At 39.3% G+C, this 21685-nt stretch overlaps 1 protein-coding gene and 1 long non-coding RNA gene across 6 annotated transcripts; one reads left to right on the plus strand and one right to left on the minus strand.

Annotated features, from left to right (window-relative positions):
- Positions 1-761: 761 nt before the first annotated feature.
- On the plus strand, positions 762-2126 carry LOC116650554 (uncharacterized). Its single transcript, XR_004303558.2, has 2 exons — positions 762-1587; positions 1647-2126. It is a non-coding gene; the product is annotated as an uncharacterized lncRNA (long non-coding RNA).
- Positions 1779-21603, minus strand: Rgl (Ral guanine nucleotide dissociation stimulator-like). 5 transcript variants are annotated; one of them, XM_070208145.1, is made up of 6 exons: positions 21238-21603; positions 17748-18107; positions 5126-5227; positions 4148-5026; positions 3934-4086; positions 1779-3870 (listed from the first exon to the last, which is right to left on the minus strand). In XM_070208145.1, exons 2-6 carry the CDS (start codon positions 17772-17774, stop codon positions 2695-2697), a joined length of 2337 nt encoding a protein of 778 aa, XP_070064246.1. In that variant the 5' UTR covers positions 17775-18107; positions 21238-21603; the 3' UTR covers positions 1779-2694. The 5 variants fall into 5 exon arrangements, with proteins under 5 accessions (XP_070064246.1, XP_032290379.1, XP_070064245.1 ...); XM_032434488.2 differs by having other exon boundaries at positions 4148-5029; positions 21238-21602; XM_070208144.1 differs by lacking the exons at positions 17748-18107; positions 21238-21603 and adding exons at positions 9411-10004; positions 15909-16149.
- Positions 21604-21685: the final 82 nt, after the last annotated feature.

Below are 21685 nucleotides of genomic sequence, written 5' to 3' on the forward strand. Positions count from 1 at the left end.
TCTGGCGAAAGGATTTGCAGCTCTGGCAACGGACAGATGACAGTGCTGATATAATCAAAGGTAAACAACCCTCTTCAACTTAAGCCTAGCAATTTGTTAGCATTCACAAAAGCAAAATTTTAAACCAATTTAGTTATAATCCCAATATAAACAATTTATAAGTACGACCAAAATTCACAGAAAATAATGGCTACCCGTTTAAATTACATTTATGTCAATATTATTAGTACCTATACAACTTAAAACTTTGTCTGTTTTAATAAAAAAAAGTTATAATACACATAATTCTTATTCAATTATTTTTATGCACTTACCCAAGAGCTCGCATGCACTGTTGACTTTTGATTGACATCAATTTGAAGGTTTTACTTTATAATAAACATACCTAGAGAAAAAAAAAACAATAAATAAATTAATTAAGAGCAGGGGCAGAGAGTCGATTAATTTAACAGAATGAGCCGGACAAACTATATTATATTGTGAACACAGCTTATTAATAAAGAGCTTCTACAAAAAAGCATGACAACCAGAAAGGTTTACTTAAGGATATGAGAATCGCATAGTAAGGTTATTGTTTATATGCGTATATAAAGGTGAATATACATACATGAACGCACCAATACATATGAACATACAAACGGAAATATTGGAATATACTAAAAACACATCATGATTATTACTTACCACATATTTCCAAATCATGAAAACCTATGTCGAGTTTATGAGAATAACATAGGTCTCCGACGCGACCAGTCAACTAGATTTTGTGTTATGGCTTTTTGAAATAAATCTTAAATTTTGAATATCTTCGATTTTTCTCGCCCGATATCGGAGAGATATGCCTCTTTCGACTCGTACAGATCAGGAGCTTCGATTCGCATTCAAGAATCCTGATTTCGAAAGATTTCCAAAATTGACCAAAATGGCAAGGGGTAACATCACGTTTTTGGCAAAAATGGACTTTGTCCTGCAATTGAAAACTTTTGATGCAGATCGATTCTAAGGTTCACCACGATTACAAAACACTTAATCCTTCCGCGATCGGACGTCTTTGAAACAAGTTATGGCCATTTAAAGTTTTTCAAAAAAGCTTAAAACTTGAATATCTCGGGTATTTTCCGCCCGATATCGGAAAGATATACCTCTTTCGACTCGTACAGACCAGGACCTTCGATTCGCATTCAAATATCCTGATTCCGAAAGATGTCCAAAATTGACCAAAGTGGCAAGGGGTTACATCACGTTTTTGACGAAAATGGACTTTGTCCTGCAATTGAAAACTTTTGATGCAGTTCGATTCTAAGGTCCTCCACGAATAAAAAACGTCCAATCCTTCCGCGATCGGACGTCATTTACTTGAGATACGGCCATTTAAAGGTTTTGAAACAAATTTTTTGACTTGAATTTCTTCGCTATTTTTCGACCGATATCGGGTTGATATAGTAGTTTGGTCCTGTTGGTTCCGACATACTGCGAGCGGATGTACGTAAAGATTCATGAATGGGTTTTCAGATAGCTTTTTGATAGTCTCAAAAGAATTCGGCGATATTCATTTCACTTACATAAGTGTTATTCACAAGTACTACGGTAAGCAAATTTAAAGATTATATAAAAAGATGAATACATAAATTTAAATTCTTACTCAGAATATGTAAAATGGAACGAAATTAAATCAAGATATTAAAAGAAAACAGGTTTACCTTTAAAAATTATATATCAGATTTTAAGTACTTACTTACTTGATTTAAATTCTTAATTGTTAGTAAAAGGCAGCTTACTTTCGGTTTTATATTTACACACGTTCTTTACTTAATTTTGTTTTAAATAGGGCTCATATTTAATATGCCTTCATAAAGGTATCGATATATATGTATAATTCTTTAAATTGTATCGCTAAATATACAAACAAATACAATATCTTAACTAGCTGTAAAATGGGGAGAGCTTACCAAAATGGTATATACATATAGATTATATTATTATCGTTTCTTTATGCAACCCCATAAAATATTTAGTTACAAATTTGTATTGTTATTTGTACAATACGCGTACAGCAATAAAACATCTATACAAATACATATCATGTTGGTTTGTTTGCTTCAAAATCAAGTACATACTCGTACAGCCCACGAGCCATATTGTGTGGTCTGGTTCCACAAAAACTAATATCGATGCTAACCTCAAAATTATTGTACTAAATTTTTGTATATCCATCGCTTAAACAATATCAATATCGATAAGTAGTATATATGTTTTTATAAATATCAGCAATTATTCCAGTTTTAGACTCCACATGAATGTGAAAAAAAGATTCCGACACTATAAGGGAATTTACGGAAACGGAGATTACAAAAGTTGCGGTTTTATCTACCGGCTAATTGACGGGTTAATCGATAAGCAAATTGTTATCGGTCTGTTGCACACAAGAGCGCAACTGTACTTGCAGCTCAAACTGTGCCAGCCTATCGATATTATTCGATTGCTGTCTATTCGTGTAATAAATAAATTAAAACATTATCATCTAAAACTTGTTGTCATGTGCGCGGATCGTGTTTTCTATATACTATATACAAGCGCTCCACCATCTTGCTCTTCGGTTCTGTTTCTGATCTCTGTCTCTCTCTCTTTATCTCTGCCTCACTCCTCGCCCTCATATCCCAAGCACCACAACTGGGACAGGGGCACAAGTGCGGACTAGCTGCCCCCGACGCCAGCCTCATCCTTGCGTGGACGCAGTATAAAATTGAGATTATAGTTGGTGTTGACGGCATAGTAGACATTCGCTGTTTTTGGCATGACAAGCTCCTTGTCCGGCAGCACCTGGGCGAGCGTATATCGATCCGGATCATCCTCCAGGCCGAGCTTCAGCATCGCATTCCTAATCACTTGCGGTGTGCGCTCGTTGTTGCCCAACATGATGCTCTTGTACAGCACAATGCCATCCAGCTCAATGTTATCCGTCTCATAGGTCACCCGGATGATGTAGAAGTCTGGCGCAGATTGGGTGGCCACGCCAGCCGGCTGCACCAGCTGTGCATTGATGTGGGTATGCGGCGAGCCGCCATTTGTGGTCCCATTGCCCAAAGCAGCATTCTTCAGGCCATTGCCGAGCGACTGGGAATGCGTGAGCTTGCTGTGAGCCGATTGGCGGCCGCCCGAGTTGCTCGAATCCATGGACAAATTAGAGGTGCTGCTCGAGGCGGACATCAGCGATGCATGATGCGCATCCCGATCCAATGAATTGTGCCTGGAGCTGGTGCTGCTGTTTAGCTCACAATAGAACTGCGAGCCGGCCCCGCTGCTCGAATTGGAGTGTATTGAGTCAGTCTTGCGATGTCCATGTCCAGCACTGCCCATTATGGAGGCCGTCGACGAGGCAGTCGTATTCGTTAGCGATGTATTGGTGCTGGCAACCGATTTGCGAGGCGCCGGCGGCGGCGGCTCCAGCTGGCAGCTGAGCGCAAATGCCTGACGCTCGTCCAGTAGCGGCATGGAGCCAAACCAATGATCGAAGAGCGCATCCTCTTGCAGATTGTATGTGTTGGCGGCGCCCTGGAGCAGCTTGATTTGAGCCAGCACCTCGAACTCCTTGCGCTTTTTGTCAAAGTTAATCAGCTTGTCCTCCGTGAGGTAATCCGGATTGGCTGTGTGTATCATGGTCAGATCCGTGAGAAATGTGCCCAGATACGGTATGGTCCCGTGCGAAGTCTGTGTGCCCAGATTCTGTATAAGCTTTTGCAAATGGCGATCCGTTTGATCGCCTGCCGGATCCGGATTTTTGGCAGTTCCTTCACGCTTGAGCACCTCGCGCAATGTCCAGGCATTGTTGTCCTCGGAACAGATACGCGCGAGCTCCGTAAAGATTTCCATCTGAAAAAAGAAAAAGAAATTTATATTAATGATAATTTATATATTTATTAATAATAAACTTACGCGCTCTTTGGGCAAAAACTCCCACACCTTGGACAGTCTATATATGGAATTGGAATTCAATCCAGAGATAATGGCCTTGAGGGAACTGAAATTCTTGAGCATGCGCAGCTCCTGCGCTATGTCAATCCAACGTGAAATGTTTAAGGCGCGTTCCTGTGGATTAAGATAAGAATGTAAGCTAACAGTTGGTATAACCAAGAATTCTTGGACTCACCTGTGGCTTGAGACGATCGATGAGTATGCTGGAGACGACGCGAAAGAGCACCGCATTGAACTGGTTGATGGTGGCCACCACCGTCTCGGAGCCGCCGCTGTCGCGACGCGCCCACGTATGGCCGAGACATTGATGCGGTATCAGGCGCTTGAAGAGCTCCGTGTCCATGCGTGTGAGCTGCTCGGCAAAGTGACGTACGGGCACATGGGGGAAGCGAAAGGCCTGCATAAAGTGCGTGGGTCCGCGATAGATGGGCGCCAGATACAGGCCGCTGAACTGTTCGCTCAGATCGTATGTGGAGCCGCACGGCGTGTGCATCATGAACTGCGTCTGCTGGCCACCTTGAGCCGCCAGCCAGGGCAGGCCATTGCCATCGGCATGATTGCTGGCGCCTCCCACTCCGTAAACCTGCTGTCTGAGCAGCCGTTCCAAGCGATTGAGCACTTTAATGTGCAGGTCGGAGCGTTTGAGACGCTTGCTGGCAAATGCCAGTATCTGTTGCAGATTATCCTCATGCCAATCCTCTGGGAAACCATCCAGCCACACGTGCAGCGCCGAGACTAGAGTTTTTTTATGCTGCTCATGTATGGAGGCGGGTGAGTCATAGCTGGAATCCTCGGCGGTGCCATTCTGTTGCGCCAGCTCCAGTTCCTCCATGTGCTTCTCGTGCAGCGCATCGTAGCGCTGTGTCAGCAGGCTGAGCACCTGTTTGGGTGTCGAGAAGGTGCGATATGTGGACAGAAACACATTGATAAACGTGGACTCCAGTTCGCCGTCATCTGTGGCCAATGCCTCGACGAGTCGCGCCAATGTGGCGGCCTTAACGAAACGCACGCGCACCGTCTCCCATTCCAGATGTGAAATTTCATCATCCGAGTCCTGCTGCAAAGCCAAACGAGAATTGGAAAATTGGAAAATTGTTAAATTGAAAAAGGCTATCAAGGTAATTGGTTGCCATCGCTTGCCATGATAACTTACATTGCTCGCCGTGGGCGTGGGCCGATGATAGCGCACCTTTTTCAAATAGACCGTGAATATTGCATTCTTCTCGTGCTCCTCGCCCCAGAGGCGCCACGTGGGCTATCAAAAACAATCAAAATGTCAAATTAGTTAAGTGCTACAAGCCACAAAGATTCATATAATATCGATTATATGGATTTGTACATAGCCTATATATAGTCTATGTCTGCGATTCATTAGCGCAATTAATCATTTGTCTAAATTTAGCATTACATTCCGACTATTTTTAATTCATTGAATATTCTAAATACGCGGCCCGTTTGCTAAATATTTTCAATATAAACATTATGTCAGGCGAACATTATGGAAAAGCATTTCAAAAGTGTTGTAGCACACTTTCCTTTTGGGTTATTATCAGCTTGTCATCAAATGTGTAACGCAGAGATGATTTATTTTCTATAAAAGTAAAGTATAAGTATAGAGCGGAAATAAGTTTTTCATTTGTCTAGCAGAGTATTTCATGTTCGATCTGCCGCAAATGGCAGTTCTTTCTTGCTTTTGTTTGCCATTCTGATGTTTATTGTGATGCCAACTGGCCGACATTTCCCATTTTCCATTTCCCGTCGACTGTTTTGGTCAAATATCATTCGTTTCTGTCCATTTCAGATATGTACAATTTCTATTTGGCATTTAAATTGCCTAATAAATATCTAGTTAATAGTCTGTGGCTCCAACTGACAAATGCATACATGAATGGAAAATAATTTTTAACTAAATGTCCTCGTGGCATTCTGAAGCTAACTTAAAATGAAAATTATTCCCAACGATTTTAGTAAATAAATTAATTTAATTTAATTATTACTGCATTATTTGTTATTGTTTAATATAAAATAAAATAATGTTAACCAAATACGAAAATCTGTTTTCGCATAACTAATTTTTCCGGCCAACAAAAGTTGCTCAGGCAACATTCTTCCATAATATAAGAATAATTTGCGTGTATTCAAATTAAAATGTAAAAAATATATTTTTAAGAATCTTAAAAGAAGAAAAACTATGCTCACTTGCATAAAATTAAATTTTATAAACTAAAAAAAAGTTGTTATTCGAGTACAAATGAAGTTATATATACCCTGACGTGTATGCAGGGTATCATCTGATCGAGCAAAGTATTTAAAAGAAATGTTTATACTTGTCTTTATGCATAAACATATGTCAAAACGTGTGTAAATTAACTTTTAATTGTCCTTGTAATTAGTTGAAAATATTAATTTTAAGGTTCTTTTTCGCATCAAATAGTTCCGCTAAATACAAAAATAAAACAATAAAAAATGTAGACAGATATGCACAATTAACAATGACGGTTCATCAATTACACGGCCACTTAATTGACATATCTATGTATTTACATATGTATGTATGTATTTACATATGAATGTGCATAAATATTTATGAGTTTGGGGCGAAAGAGAAATAGTTTAAGTATTTGCGCCTAAACAGCAAAAACATAAGAATTCTAATTGGAAAAACATGCAACAAATGAACTTACAAAATGGCTTTGTTTACTAAAAACTAGAAAGAACTTCTATATGCGACAAGCCGACTTTTAAATACACTTGTAGACAAAAAGCTTTTCATTTCGACCGATTTTGTTCGTGGGAACTCTAGAAGGAAGGAAGGTCGATTTGACAGATTTGTTGAGAGAATGTCGTATTTTCTGACATTAGAAAAGTAGAATACCCTGTAAAAGGGTGTGAAATACACCCACGTATATTTGAGGCGTGTGTGTGTGTGTGTGTGTGTGTGTGTGTACCCCATGTGTGCATGAATATGTGTGTCTAAGCATGAATGATTGCATGTGCACTGCAAAATAAAAAAACAAAACAAAACAAAAATTAATAAATTTAATTGCAAAGTGCAATGCCTAAGCGTGAAAAGGCAATCAACGCGCGATGAATGAATAAGCATGAAGAAAATTGAATAAATAAAAAACAAAAGCCATAACACGTAATTTTGTAATAGTATGTATGAGTGTGTGTGCGAGTGTGCGAGTGTGCGTGTGTGTGTGCGTAACAAATTATAACAAAGCGAATGCCGCAAGCTTTTTTTAAAGAGCCCCCCCCCCCCGCTCTTTGTTTTCCGCCAGCATATAAAAAGATTTGCCCACAGCGTGCGATGACTTCGTCCAACCCCCCCACCGCCCACCGCCCACCGGCCCAGCTGATCCCACAGCGACCCCCAATATGCAAAACATAAGCATATATACATACATATACACACGTATATAGATAGTATTCATATAGGGGCTTACTTGGATCGCGGGGCGTGTGGACAACGGACATTAATGAATCTCATGTTCGGGCAATTAATTGCCCGCATGCGCTTTCATTGCACGTACAAAATAACAACAACAAAAATCCTGTATTTAAATGTTTAGTTTAGTTTTCTTCTGTTTTATTAGCCGGGCAGTGTCTGAGGTCTGACCCCATTTCGTAAAAATTCGTGGATTGTTTGAACATTTCGTAAAAGTACAACAAACAGAAAGAAAAGATTTGGCCGTTAAGTGGTCGGCGCAATTTGTTTTATGATTTTTATATACACTCATCAAAGGGTATTAGAATTGTGTCACGCGCTATGCAGCGCGTATACCCTATAATAATATCATATACTCATATATCACATGCTGAATCTATTTCTATATCATTTCTGTACGAAGATCTTCTCATCTACAGTCTAAAGTTTAGCTTGTTTAAATTGTAGGGTATCAAAATCACCACAGAATGAATATAAAGAAAAACTCGATAATTTATGAATATGTTGTCATATTTTTCAACTGTTCCATATTCCAACGAATCAATAGATAAGAAGGGTGTACGATATTCGAGCAAGTCTTGTCCCTGCGCAAGTTCTCAATTTAATTGAGAGAGATATCTATAAACAGCTGGAAGTTTTCGTAAATGCCTGGCAATAAATAAGCTTTGGCAAAAAAATGTTGGAAATATTCTTGTGTTGTGTAAACTACTTAGTACTTATTAGGCCGCCCCACTATTTCCAGCTTACAACACTAAAGGCCTAAGTGTTGTGTAAGTCTCTTTGACGATGGCATCTTTAAAGCGCTTTTAAAGTACCGTAAACTGCCGTGTTGTATTATTTTAAAATTTAACATAAACACCACAAAAAAAAAAAAAACAACAGCTGCGAAAACATCGTCGCTGACTGTTTCCTGCGAAGACGAAATAAAAGCAAAAATTTAGCAAATTGCAATTTGTTTTTTTCTTATGTTTTTTTTTTCTTTTTGCTTTCTAATTGGTGTGTACTTAGCTTGTGATTGTGCGCTGTTTCTTTTTTTCGGCTGGCTGATCAACACATGCTACTTCCCATATAATTAAATACTCTTGGCGGCGTTTATATATGTATACACATACACATGCACACAGATATGTATGTAAATGTTTTTATGTAGCGAATGTGAAGGCAACATTTAATCAATTCACGGCGAAAGATCAGCCAAGTTGCTTGACTTTTTTGTTTTTGTATTTTCTTTTTATTTCAACGGCTGCCGAAATAAGAAATTGTATGCGCAGGCACACACACACACACACACACACGCATATGTGCATATTTATTTATTTAATTTATTTGTTATTTATTTGGCATTTTGTATGTTTTTTGTTTAAATGGCTGTGCCCCACACATTTGTATTGTACATAATATATTGTACATATGCTTGCTTTATTTGTGCTCTTGTTTAATTAATGACGCACTAAACTAGCTTGTTTCAGTTTCATGTGCGTCAAAATAACGCAATGTTTATAAAAAATAACAAATATTAAAACAAAAGCACAACTAAAAAGGTAAAGACAAAGGCACAACACTTAACAACACTAAACTAACGGGTCACAGAGCGTGTCATCGATAAATGTATCGATACAAATAAACAAATTCAAATAGCGGAAGTCGAGGGTGTCAAATAACAATGACTGCAGCTGTCAGCAATCAATGAGTATTTCAATGGCTAAATTGAAACAGATACTATGAAATAAAAAGATAATCAATTAAAAAGAGTGCAAATACAGCCGCTTAACAACACTAGACCGTCTTCTTAGAGAGCGCGGCATCGATAAATGTGCCTGTTGTATCGATAAATATGGCAAACTAATAACGGTCGCAGCTGTCAGTTATCGACAAGCAGAAACTAATTATAAAATATGCTACATAATGCTTAATGGTAAGGGAGAATTCAAGCGGCAATAGGTATACACTAGATATACTATAAACTGTGCACATGCATTTAACCAATTACCTTGGTGTAGGTATAGTTCTTGGCATGCAAATCTTTCGTCTTCTTCGACAAATTGCGCAGCGTGGCGCCCGTGCAGGCGCACAAATACTTGAGGCTGGCCACCACCTTGCGCTCGGCACTCGCGACTGCGGAAGATGCATCCAAATCATCGTAGGAATGATACGAGCTATTGCGACGCTGTTTGCTTGCCGCGGACGTGGACCGTGAACGTCGCTGCTGCTGCTGCCGGCACAAGGTGGATGTAGGCGTGCCACCTGCCAATGATGTGGGCGTTGAGGATTTCTTCTGACGCGGGCACGTGTTGTGATGATATTGTCGCTGCTGCGGCGATGACTTTGCCTTGGCCCAATGATGCTGCTGCTGCTGCTGCTGTTGCTGCTGGTGATAGCCGCAGAGCGTTGTGCTGTTGTTGTTGACATATCGCCAGGCGCTGCTGAAATCCGTATTATCCAGCGGCGGCATCAGCGCGCGATTGTAGCCAGCCAAATCTTGCAGCTGATAGGCGCAAGTGTGACTCTTGATAAGCGTGGGCTGCTGCTGCTGCTGCTTGTGATGGTTGTGCCGGCAATTACAGTTCGCTTGGCTTGTGAAATTCTGTAATTTGTTGAGAGGGGTTTTTTTTTTTTTGTTTTGGTTGGGACTGAGTCAATTGTTGGTTTTTGGGCGCACCGAGACTGAAACTGTGTTTTGTACTTGATCATGGTTCATTGATTGGCATTGGGCTGTATGGGAATAGCCGTGAAACGAGTTCATTCACACACGCACTCAACGCACTCACTTGCGAGTCACAGCGAGTTGAGTCTCTTCTGACAATGCCTAGGGCTTGTACGCCCCTGACCTTGGTTACCATTTAAACTTAGACACACACACACACACACATAACAACAAATATACGTGTATAAACATCAATTTAATGCTATTCAGCTGTCTTGCGGCGGCATCAAATAGACAAATATGGGAGCAACAACAAGTTTAAGCGATCTCGACAACAACTCGAGTGGCGTCTCGAGCTGCCGCTTCGCTCCGCACCTACCATATTTGGCTAAATGCTTTCGCTTCCCCAATTGCAATTATAGGCGGCGGCAATCGCTTCGGAAAGCGCTTTTGTTCAACAAATTTTACACTGTACTCCGGCCCGATCATAAACAACATAAGGTATTAGCCCCCAAACGTGCAACGCAACTTTTCCAGGAAGTTGTTATTATTTGCGGCCGATTTTGTTGTTTCACGTCCATTGACAGCTGCGCGCAATTTCGCTTCGATACCCTGACGAAAAGCGGAGGCTGGCAACTAATTTACGTAGCTTGTTAAGGCTTGAATGGAAAATCTTTCAAAGAAAATTATAAGCAGCAGTCCATCAGCTAACTGAGAGAACTCCGTTAAATGTCTTTCAAAAGTTGTTGAACACATTTGAGCAACATTTCAGCTCAAAGTTTAAGTTCAATTGATAGCTACAAATAAATTATAAATATCAAACAATATTTATTTAGAATAAATTTCGATTGAAATAATTTAAGTATTCAAATTGCAATAGAAACTCATTTGTTAGTGTATTTCCAGTTCGTTTTTGTGCAAAATGCGCAACTCGGAATTTTTCATAAATTTTTGCTAGTTGTGTTAGGAAATCGTTGTTGGAAAATGCATTTTGGCTTTTCCTTTTTCACACTAGTTTTATGGCGATTCGCCTTGAAACATATGCATGCCTCGTTGTTTTTGCCAGTTGCTCTTATTATTGTTTATTATACGTATGTGCATACTTATTTGTGACTGACTGTTATGGACCTGCCCATTTCATGTTGTGTGTGTGTGTGTGTTTTTTTTTTTTTAGCCATAAATTTAGGCCACAGCAAATGTTCGGTATGCTCTCAATTGTGCGAAGTCTCGCTCCAAATTACATAACTTGTTTGCTTAATGGCTGCTGTTTCTGTTTCCTACGAAAATGCCATCCACTTATCTGTGCAAACAGATCAGCGGGTCACTTTAGACGACAGCGTGTCCAGAGGGTCCATGGCAACAACAACAACAACAGCGGCTTTCAATCTGAAACGTGCCACATTTTGCGACGCGTAATAAATTGCATATTTGATGCCACAGCATTAAATTCAACAAACAAATATATATCAACCATAAAGGCTAGGATCGTTAATCTGGTATCCCAAAAATAAACGGATTTAACATTCAACAAACCGCACACAGTTCCGCACAGTTCGGCAGAGTCATAATAAAATAAAATCGCGCTCCATTAAATCATATAAAAATTGCCAGTTAATCTGGCACGTTCCGACACATTCCGCGGCCTGACAAAGAGACTTCCCCGCCCCGGCTAAGACTCATATATATGTGTAGAAATGAAACAGTTGCAACTGGCGTGATATGTTCCAGCTAAAAAACAATAACATGATCTCTTAAAAGTGTGGTAAATCATAGATATTGAGCAACTGGGCATGCCTGAAGGAATTCGGAATGAAATATTTGCAAAATTTGTATCGATTTCTCACGCTAATTAAATGCATATCAAAATACAACTTAATTCAGCTGTAGACTGTATAAAAGATATGTTTTAGCACTGGAATCCGAGCGTATACTGGGCGTATACGTAATTAAAGAGCTTGCCTGTTTCGTAATAGCTGAAGGAATGCACAAAATATGCACTTTTTTATAGGTAGGCAGATGAGTTTATTGGGGCGAATCAGTCAAGCGTTGCCAATAAGTAAATTGTATATTCAATTCAAACATGGCCCAAAAGAGGGCCAGAACATCCAGCCCTAAGAAACTAACAAGCTGTGCAATTCGCAGACATAAATCGGTTTGGAGTCACGTTTGCAAATTTGCCTGCTCGTTTATTTATAAACTTGATTGAACTTTTGTGCAATTTGCTTTGCGTACAATGTCTGATTAAAGCAGTCAATGTATAGCCCAGACCTAGATCCAGTTCGATAATGCAATACAAAAACTCAAAGCAAAATCTCGCTAAAGCATATGCATGCATATAAGTACAAGAATATATATGTATATACATATAACTGTAGTACTTCTATAGCATTTGCCGTTGGAACTCAATCAATATGCACATACATTGCACTCAATGATGGGGCGACTCACTCGAATTAATTCCAACTCTCGAATCGTGAGTATTCACATGTACGTACACACTCACTTATATTTGTTGAAATAATGCAAATCGAGTAGTCGTTAATGCCGATCGACCCCGCTCAGAACAAAAACTCTCAGTTTACGATGAATCATCAACGGGGGAGAAACCACCAAAATATATATATACATATATATTATAATGGGTTAATTATTCAGTTGCAAATGAAATATAACTATGTTGGGTATTATCTAATTTTGGGCGTCAATTGTCAAATGTGTCTTAAGTATTTTTGTTTTAAAAGCAATTATAAAGACATAAAGCTGAATTATGTCAAATTGCTCCAGATGATGATGATGATGATGATGATGATGATGACGAGGTATTTCTCGTGGGCTTTATGTCTATATATAGAACTGTGGGATTTAACCTTTGTGCGGCTAATAGCAAATGCCATTGACTGTGTGTGTGTGTGTGTGTGTGTAGATTGTGTGGGTTGCCGCTGTGGCTTAATTGACTTAGCTGCGACGCAAATGCAAAAGATGTTGCAAAAATAGCACCACCCTCCCTGGAAATGACCGCCCCCAACAACATCAAAGCCAACAATCGATGGCCAGCTGCTGGCTGCAGGAAGGTTTGCCCCGGCTATTTATATGCTAGACGTGACCCCAAAGCTCTGCCACGAGCTGGCTCTTGCATTGATAAGCAGCAGGAGCCAAACAAACAAATCCAAATGCACACAATAACAAAAAGCGAAACAAGTGAACCGTGCGGATCGCTGCCTGACTGCGAAATACCCTGTATCCTGTATCCATACATAAGAAATTCCTTTTTGAAACCTAACATGAAAAATCGATTGTTATCGATTTGGTTTTTCTATTATATAATATGAATAGAAACGAAGAACTGTTGAAAAATTACAAGGCCAACAACAATTCAACAGACAGATAAAGTTCGCAGTCTGCCGATCTGGAAATTATATATGTCATCATTATGTAAATTATGCTCCTTTTCGTTAGGCATTTCAAACGAGTGCACAGGGTATTCGAATGCAAACTACAGAGCAGATAAAAATGTACAAAAATTCAACTAAAACTGAAACGTTGACTGAGCTCGTCTCGTGTCTCATGTCTGACTGACTGTTTAAATGAGTGTACGTCAGTTACAACTGACTGCATCCATCTCTCAGCCACCCCCTCCCTCTCTCTCTCTCTGACTCTCTCTGTCTCGCGGATTTACCTAGTGCCGTCTCTATTTGCTGGAGGGGGGCGACTATTATCAAACCACATCCGCTGTGCAGCAGAAATAATATATATATATATATATACGGCAGACTCAACAAACAGCGGATATAGAAATATCAACTTGAATTAAAGCTTGAAGCAATGAGCATAACCAAGAAGCGAAAGCAAGCTCGTATATTTTTTTGTTGATGCACTTTTTGGTTCCCATATCTGGGTGTAAAAAGGGGGGCTTGAGAAATATGCATATGCATATATTTACATATATAAATCAACTAAATTTTACAAGTGATGAATGAATATAAATATGCATAGTGTTTTTTTTTTTACAAGTGAGTGTATGCAATTGATATATTCTCTGGTGAGTTTGTACAGATTAAACTGGAAGTAGACCGATTCGGGCTCAAATAACGATACTGTGACATCTTTTTTGAAATAGTCTCTATCTTATGAATTAGTTTAGGGAATCGATTTAATTCCTAGTCAATTGATTTATCGACTTTTAGTTGACATTTTTTTTCAGCATAACTCTGGGTTCATAAAAGATATGTTTATCATAATTCGGATAAAACTTTTTGACTATCTTAAATTGAGCCTCGATGGCGCTGGGTAACTCCATTCATGAGTCGGGCCTTCAGTTCGGCTCCCTTGAAAGTGTTCTCAAGTGTAAATACTTGATATTGATTGCCACTGAAATGCTCTTGTTCTCCATGCCATTGGCTGTGTCTATAGTTTCCAATATTTACACATAATCGCTGTTGACATTGACAACAACAACAACAAAACTCTATGCCGCATGGCACACATTTAGTCTTAAGCATATATGTATATATGTAAATGTCTAATGCATGGGCCATAAATAGCCCATCCAAATGCTATCAAAATCAAGTACAAAACACGCCGATTCCAGTTGAGATGGGTTAATGTTAATAATGGGTGGGGGGTTTGGGGGGGAGTTGGGGAATATGTGTATGTACAAAAACTGTGCGCATAAAATTGGCGTAGGCTCTATTTAAATTGTTGTTATTGTCGGAATTTTTGTGGTGGGTTGGGCTAACAACAACAACAACAACAACAAGAGGCATAAATAGCTTGTGGTTTTTGTTATTCGTTCGATACTCTTGCAGCTAGTAAAATATTGAAATTACTTGTGTGTCGGAAATAGTTACGATAAATTACGCATTTCTTTGCTGAATCAAAATTTAAGTTCATTTCTTCAATGAGTTTACGGCGCACAAAATGTTTTACCTAATTAAAGCAATTGATATTGAAGAATTTCAATAGGAAATAGCGGAAATCAAAATTGTTTCTGAATGATTATCGCTAATTTATTTGCTCTCAACTCAACTACTTTAGCTACTCGCTTGCAAGAGTATCGATACTTCGGCTTGGCAAAGCTTTACATTTAACAGTTTTGCTTCCTTGTCGCACACTTTTTATGCGCGCGTCTTTTTTGTGTGCGAACTCGTAGACAGTTGGGTTTTTGTCGCAATTTTACCATTTGAGATAGACTTTTTTCCTTGGGTTAACGTAGGTAATTTGCACGCTGATCCAATTGTTTTGATTTGTTTTGCACTGTTTACTTTACGCTGGCAATTCGTAATGGTTGCGATAAGATGAATGTAGAAAGCAAAATCAATAAATTTACAGCTCCTTTACTATTTCTTTTGGTTTGTCGTAAGCTGAGCCGAAATTGATGCGCATGTGGATACGATACGATACAATGCGAATACGATACGAATCGATGCGAGTTGCTTTAACTGTAACTCTGGCTTTTTGACAGTTGCCTGCTTTGTTGTTTTTTTATTCTTGCGCCAGCTTCTTTGCCCTGGACGCTGAAGATGATGATGAGTCAGTCGGTCAGCTGTGGGCAGGGGGTGGGCTGGGCACGTACAACCCCTGTTTATGCGAAGGGTTCGGTTTCGGGTTCGTTGCACTACGTTCAATTGGCAGGCGCGTCCTCCTTATGTTTATGTGTCTGTCTTGCCTCAACTATTGCTTTGCTTTCTCATACATACATACACATACACACACACACACTCGCTCGCGCACATACACATACATATGCATGTATGTATTATGTATTGCACTTTATCGCACTGTGCGCGTTTTGGACAAACCGCGGCGTCTGCTTGTTAATTTGTCGATTTATTTATTTATTTTCACCTTCTTAACATACACAAAATGAACCAAACAATTAGTTAACGATTTTGTATGCATTTTACACTATATTCCTTGAACGATAGATAATTGTGAACATTTTATACAGCATTTCATTTTTGTGGAGAAGGTGGCGGGGCTTCCGTATAAACGTATAATACACGACACAAAACACTGGGGGAAAAAGTTCTCCGGCGAGACGGTGACGGGACAACCGCCGCCAACAACTGTTGAAAACGCACTCAGCGGCCAGGTCGACCCGAGATCCCGAGACAGCCCCAACATCGCCGTACACACACAGCACTCGGCTATTGTTCTCTCTCTCTCTCTGTCTCTCTCTTAGAACAATACGAGCGAGGGTTGGTCGAGCGACCTCTGCCGACGCGTTGGCGTATGCACAGTACTCTCCCACTCTCCCCCCGCTGTTCGCTCTCAGGTAATTTGCCTGGGTCGTGGGAATTTCGCACCCACTCGTATATTTCCCATTACGCTCTGTTTATGTTTTGATGGACGGCTCTCAGTCTCGTACGTTCCTATTAGAAATAACGCAGGCGCCTCTCTTTGACATGCAAGTGTTGGTAAGTGCGTCAATGGGGAGCGAAATTTGAATAGAGTGGACAATGCTCTCTTAAACATTTTTTAGAACAAATTACACGCGCTTAAATTGAGTGATTTCTTTACTTTTAGACAATCGTGTTATTGGATATTTTAATGCACAGATAAGTCATACAAAACAAATATTTTTGTTGTCCTCGGCATGGGAAAACTTTTCTATGGCAACCTGACCCTCACAACAGCATATAAATATTTGATTTTAATAGTTTTCCAAGCGCTGTTCAACAATATTTATTAGACTCTTAAAACTTCAAGACAATCCCCCAGCATTTGTCTAAATTGATTTATGTGTTAAAAACTTTTAACATTTTTTCACGTTCCGTTTGGCGTGCCAAGTAAACGCATATATTTGTATTCGTTGATATAATTATGTAAATGAGCATAGCTAGGTTTTTGGCATGGACTAGTCTTTTATGCCCAATATAAAAGAGAGAGCCGCTCAAATGTGAATACGAGAAATTAATAAACCTCTATTACGTAAACGACAATCAAACGATTTGTTTTCTATTTGCTGGGCATAAAAGGGACCACAACACAAGTCAATTGATCAATTAAAGATGCAACGACAAAAGCCAAGACGGCACTGTAAAAAAACAATCGACGGTTACACTTGGACTAACTTTGTAAGCTTGAATTCATTCATAGAAAAAAGAGAGAGAGAGAGAGACGCTATCTCATTCAATAAGATGCTGCACTCAATAATCGCCTTTCTATGCGATTTTCATGAAACACATTTTTATGAATAAGCCATCGAATTGAGCTGAGAAGGAAGGTGGATTTCATTTAAAGCAAGGGAAACAAAATAAAAAATAATGTACACCCTAACAATTGACATATTATAGATTATTCTTTAAATGTGAATCAATAAATGGTAAACATTTCAAGTGAATTCTATTCGTAACTTGAAAAGATGATGCACAAGATGTCACAGTATAAACTAAATATGTATTTAATTATTTAGCAAAGCTTTTGGAGCTTCATATTCGGCCAGACAGCGACTATTTATAGGCCATATTAAATATTTGCCAAAGCAATTAGCAAAGCAAATAGGTCGCATATGGAGCCGAGAGCCTGCCTTTCTAGAGCTTAAAATAAAAAAATAGCTGACCTTAGAGCTACTTTCGACTTACTTTCTATGCATTTTCGATACAATTTCTATGGTATTTCCCGGGGTTGGTACATATTGTTGTATGTATATAGTTTATATATAGTAACTACTTTGGTACTCACCAGACTGTCGGCCACATTTTGACTCATTATACGAGCACACGAAGTCGGGCAGCGGCTGCAATTACTTCAATGTGCGTGCTTAGACTTTGGTAAGATGCAATTGCTGCTGCTTCTGTTGTTGCTGATGATGATGACTGGTATCTGCTGGATACGCGCATTTTGACTTGCCACAGCTAACATCTAACGACGACACACAGATACAGATACAGATACAGATACAGACGCTGATATAGATGGACGTTGGCTGGAATATTGTGCAACTGGCGCTGGCTGCTGGCAAGCGGATGTTGTTGCGGCCAAAACTTGCAATGATAGGTTCGATGAGACGCACCAAATTTCAAGTTTTCTTTTGTAAGCCAACTGTAAGAAAGCGACGGAGAAGAAAAAACAAACAACAAGAAATTGGTAAAAGCAGTGAAAAGCATTTAAAACTCGCACAAACTTAACGCGTTTTCTATACGCTCAATGGAAAGTGCGCAACGTTTCGACCGTGCCAACGAAATGGCCAATAAAATGCGTACATAGCCCATAGTCCAAAGGCCCCGTGCCCCGTGCTCCGTGCCCCACACCGGATCCCAGACGCAGACCCAAGCGACACTTAGCGCCCCACGGTAACAACTAAGCGTACTCGCTGCGCTGCGCTGCGCAGCGCTGAGCTGATGAACGTGATGAGCAGCTGATTTACGATATTAGGCGACAGCAAGAAGAAGCAGCAACAGCAGCAGCAGCAGCAACAGTGGCAGCAGCGGCAGCAGCGGCTACTGCGCACAGTGGAACCAACAAGCTGATTATTGCATTTATGTTAATTTGCCAAATTAAACATTTTTTAAGTACTAAATCTACTTCTAATTTTTATCAGCAAGCTCATTCTCAGAGAAGTCATGAAGCCAGCCAAATTATAACTTTTAAAATGTTTGTTTGGTATCATTTAAATTATATCTATGTCATGATAAGAATTTACAACATTGAACCATTTTTTAATTACTTTTTCATAATATACTTGACTATTATTCTAGACTTCCAACTCGGATCCGCGCTTGACTACTGAAGCCCGAAAGACTCGTTTACTTTGACAGCTGTTCACCAAGGATATGGGCTTTACTTAAAATTGATTAAGTTTTATAAGAAGCAAACTATAATGTTATAAATATTGTTGTAACTCATTGCAGCTCAAACGATCCTATAGTTTTATTATATCCTACTTTATTTTTTAAGCAATTTTTATTTTGTCTTAAGACAGACAGCAAATAAAAACCGATAAAAAAAAAAACATATTTATGCTTCCAATACAATTAAAAGAATATTTATAGAATATACATAAATATATAGAATATCGCATTTATGTTCTCTTCTACAAAAATATCAACTTGGACTTTAACATTTAATTTGGCTGCTCTTGCACCACTGTGCGACTACGATCACGCGTCAACGGCGACGCTTGTCAGTCGTCCAAATGATGAATTTCTTTTTTACCACTCGTAATCGTAGTGCCCGTCGTACGTAGTTCCAAAAAGATAGCGGGGCTTGTCGAAATGTTTTAGCAAACGCACAACGCTTAAGAAAGTTTTTTTTTTTTTGTTGTTTTTTGCCCATCTTCTCTTGTTTTTGGCCAGTTTCACGTGTTTCTTTATTGTTGTTGTTGTTGTTGTTGCATTGGTATGTGTTCTGAATAGCTGAATGGGACACATGGAAAAATGCGAAAAATGTTTGTGCAGACAATGCACAAGCAAAACAAAAGAGCGAACAGGTAGAGTTCAGTGTTGCGACGAATATCGTAAAAAATGTTCGAGAGATCAGGTGAGTTTTTGTGGCTTACAGAGCATAAGCGAAACTTAGCAGCATAAGAGAGCGCTTAAGCGCTTTCAGCAGCAGCATGAGAGCGGCTAAGCGAATATCGTAATTTTGAGAGCTGCTGATCGCTAGTCAATCTATATGGATTTGCTGGTAAATTTAAGTACATTTGCTGATGAGCAGATATTAGCTATGGTACGTGAGTATGTTAATATTACAAACTCCTCTCTTATTTAAATAGTCAGTAGCTAGATCATTAAGGGCAATTCTTTTTGCCTGAACAAGCCATCATCAACCTCGATTGCCTTGGAGTTTAACTGAACAGACTCGGAAACGGACTGTGAGCCAGATCACGGCCACAGAAGCTCTTTATTATGAGTAAAGCATGTACATATGTATATGTATGTTCTTATACTGTGTGCTGCCATGTTTGGGGCGATCTTTTGTGAAACTAATTCATTAGCATTTTGAATTTGAACAAATCAAAAAAAACAAGCTCTGCTATCTTTGCTCGCTCAGCTGCTCATAGTTTTTGTTGTTTTGTTTGTTGCAAAAAAAAAAAAAAAAATTAGTTAAACATAAAAAATAAAAAAGATAAGGTGACGCGCGCCTTTTGGTTCGTTTGCTTTTACACCTCCGCACGATTGAGTGAGGCCCAAATACGATATAAGCACACGCACACACACATATACAAAACGTATACGTGTGCATGTGCTCCTCCGCTTGTTTTTGTTGTCGCCGTGCAATATTTTGAAATGTAAACGCATTTTGATTGCTGTTATTATTTTTGGACAACAACACACGGCCTGGCCTTTTACGCTCCAGCAGAGCACGGCTTAGCGCGCTCTCTCGCGCTCTCAGCGTGCGCACAGAACTCTCTCGCTCTTTCAATGATCTCATTGCTGGTATGCGTGTGTGCAGCTCTCATACTTATTTACGATATCAAATTGCTTTATTAGCCAAAAACGGAAAAAAAAACCCAAATAGCGAAAAAAAAATCACAGCTTAATCTTTTATACTCTCTCTCCCTCTCCCTCTCCCTCTCTCGCTCTCTCTCAGCATAGTTTTATTTTTTTTTTTTGAGTTTTTTGCTGTTTTGATTTATTCTTCGCGATGATTTTTGTCTTCACACGCGTTTTGGACGTGTTTATATGCGACACAAGATTTGGCCAACAAAGCAGCAAAAAGTACACGAAAAAATATAAAATATTCATTAAGTAGAATCTTTTCATGATGTTAAATATGCTCGATAAAACCGTCAAATATTTAATATCCAATTAATTAATTATTTATTTTGGAAAATTCCAAATCTGTTCAGAGCTTTTTTGCAGCTTTTCTTTACTTTCAAAATTGTTTCGTATAACCAAGTTTTAGGTTTATTGTAGTTTTTTATGTTCGTCTCTTTGGAAAACACAGAAAACACGTTGCAATTGGCAACTGGTTTACAGCTATGCAACAGCACACACTCACACACACAGGCACTCGACACATACACACACACACATACGTGCACGCACACAGCTACACAAGTGCAGGTGAGTAAATGGCAATTTACCATATTTTTTAAGTATAAATTTTCTCATACATTTTGAGCACTTTGTTGGTTTGTTTTTTTTTTTTGTTTAGGTGCGCGCGCCAACAATTTTTGCAATTAATTTGTATAATATAATTTTAGATGTTGCAGAAACTTTTCGTTTACCTTTTACATTTCTATTTTGCCTTGACTCTGGCTGCTCTCTTCGGCTACTTTTGTGCACTTTTCACACACAAACTCGAAACAGAAAATGCCATTAATGATATTTGCTTGTTGTTGTTGTTGTTGTTGTTGTTGCTGTTGTTGATCTTGTATTTGTTGTTGGTTTTGTTGTCTTGAAAATTTTCGTTACGCTTTGGCAGACATTACGAGCCACTCGCCGCACTTTTTCGCGTCCCGCTTCACTCTACCACAACCGTCGCCCAACAACGCGCCAGAGTTGGCTTATTTGAGACCGAAACGAAAACGAACGAAACGAGCGCCAACAGCGAACACGTCTTTCTTTGGTAACACGTAGTTTGCGACTGAAAGGCAACACCGAAATCGAACACCGCAGCCGCACACACTGAAGCTGGCGCTTCGAGTGTGCTGTGCACCCAACTCTCTTAAATCA

Source organism: Drosophila virilis, chromosome 3, assembly GCF_030788295.1.
Source record: "Drosophila virilis strain 15010-1051.87 chromosome 3, Dvir_AGI_RSII-ME, whole genome shotgun sequence".
Classification (NCBI taxonomy): Eukaryota; Metazoa; Arthropoda; class Insecta; order Diptera; family Drosophilidae; genus Drosophila; species Drosophila virilis.

Bases quoted from the DNA above. Each gene is read 5' to 3' on its own strand.
- Rgl (XM_070208143.1), bottom strand. From the start codon at position 15,962: ATGCATACAAAATCGTTAACTAATTGTTTGGTTCATTTTGTGTATGTT. The intron at 5,030-5,125 runs GTAAGTTATCAT...TTGGCTTTGCAG, and splicing joins CCACGCCCACGGCGAGCAAT to CAGGACTCGGATGATGAAAT. The intron at 3,871-3,933 runs GTAAGTTTATTA...TTCTTTTTTCAG, and splicing joins AGTTTTTGCCCAAAGAGCGC to ATGGAAATCTTTACGGAGCT.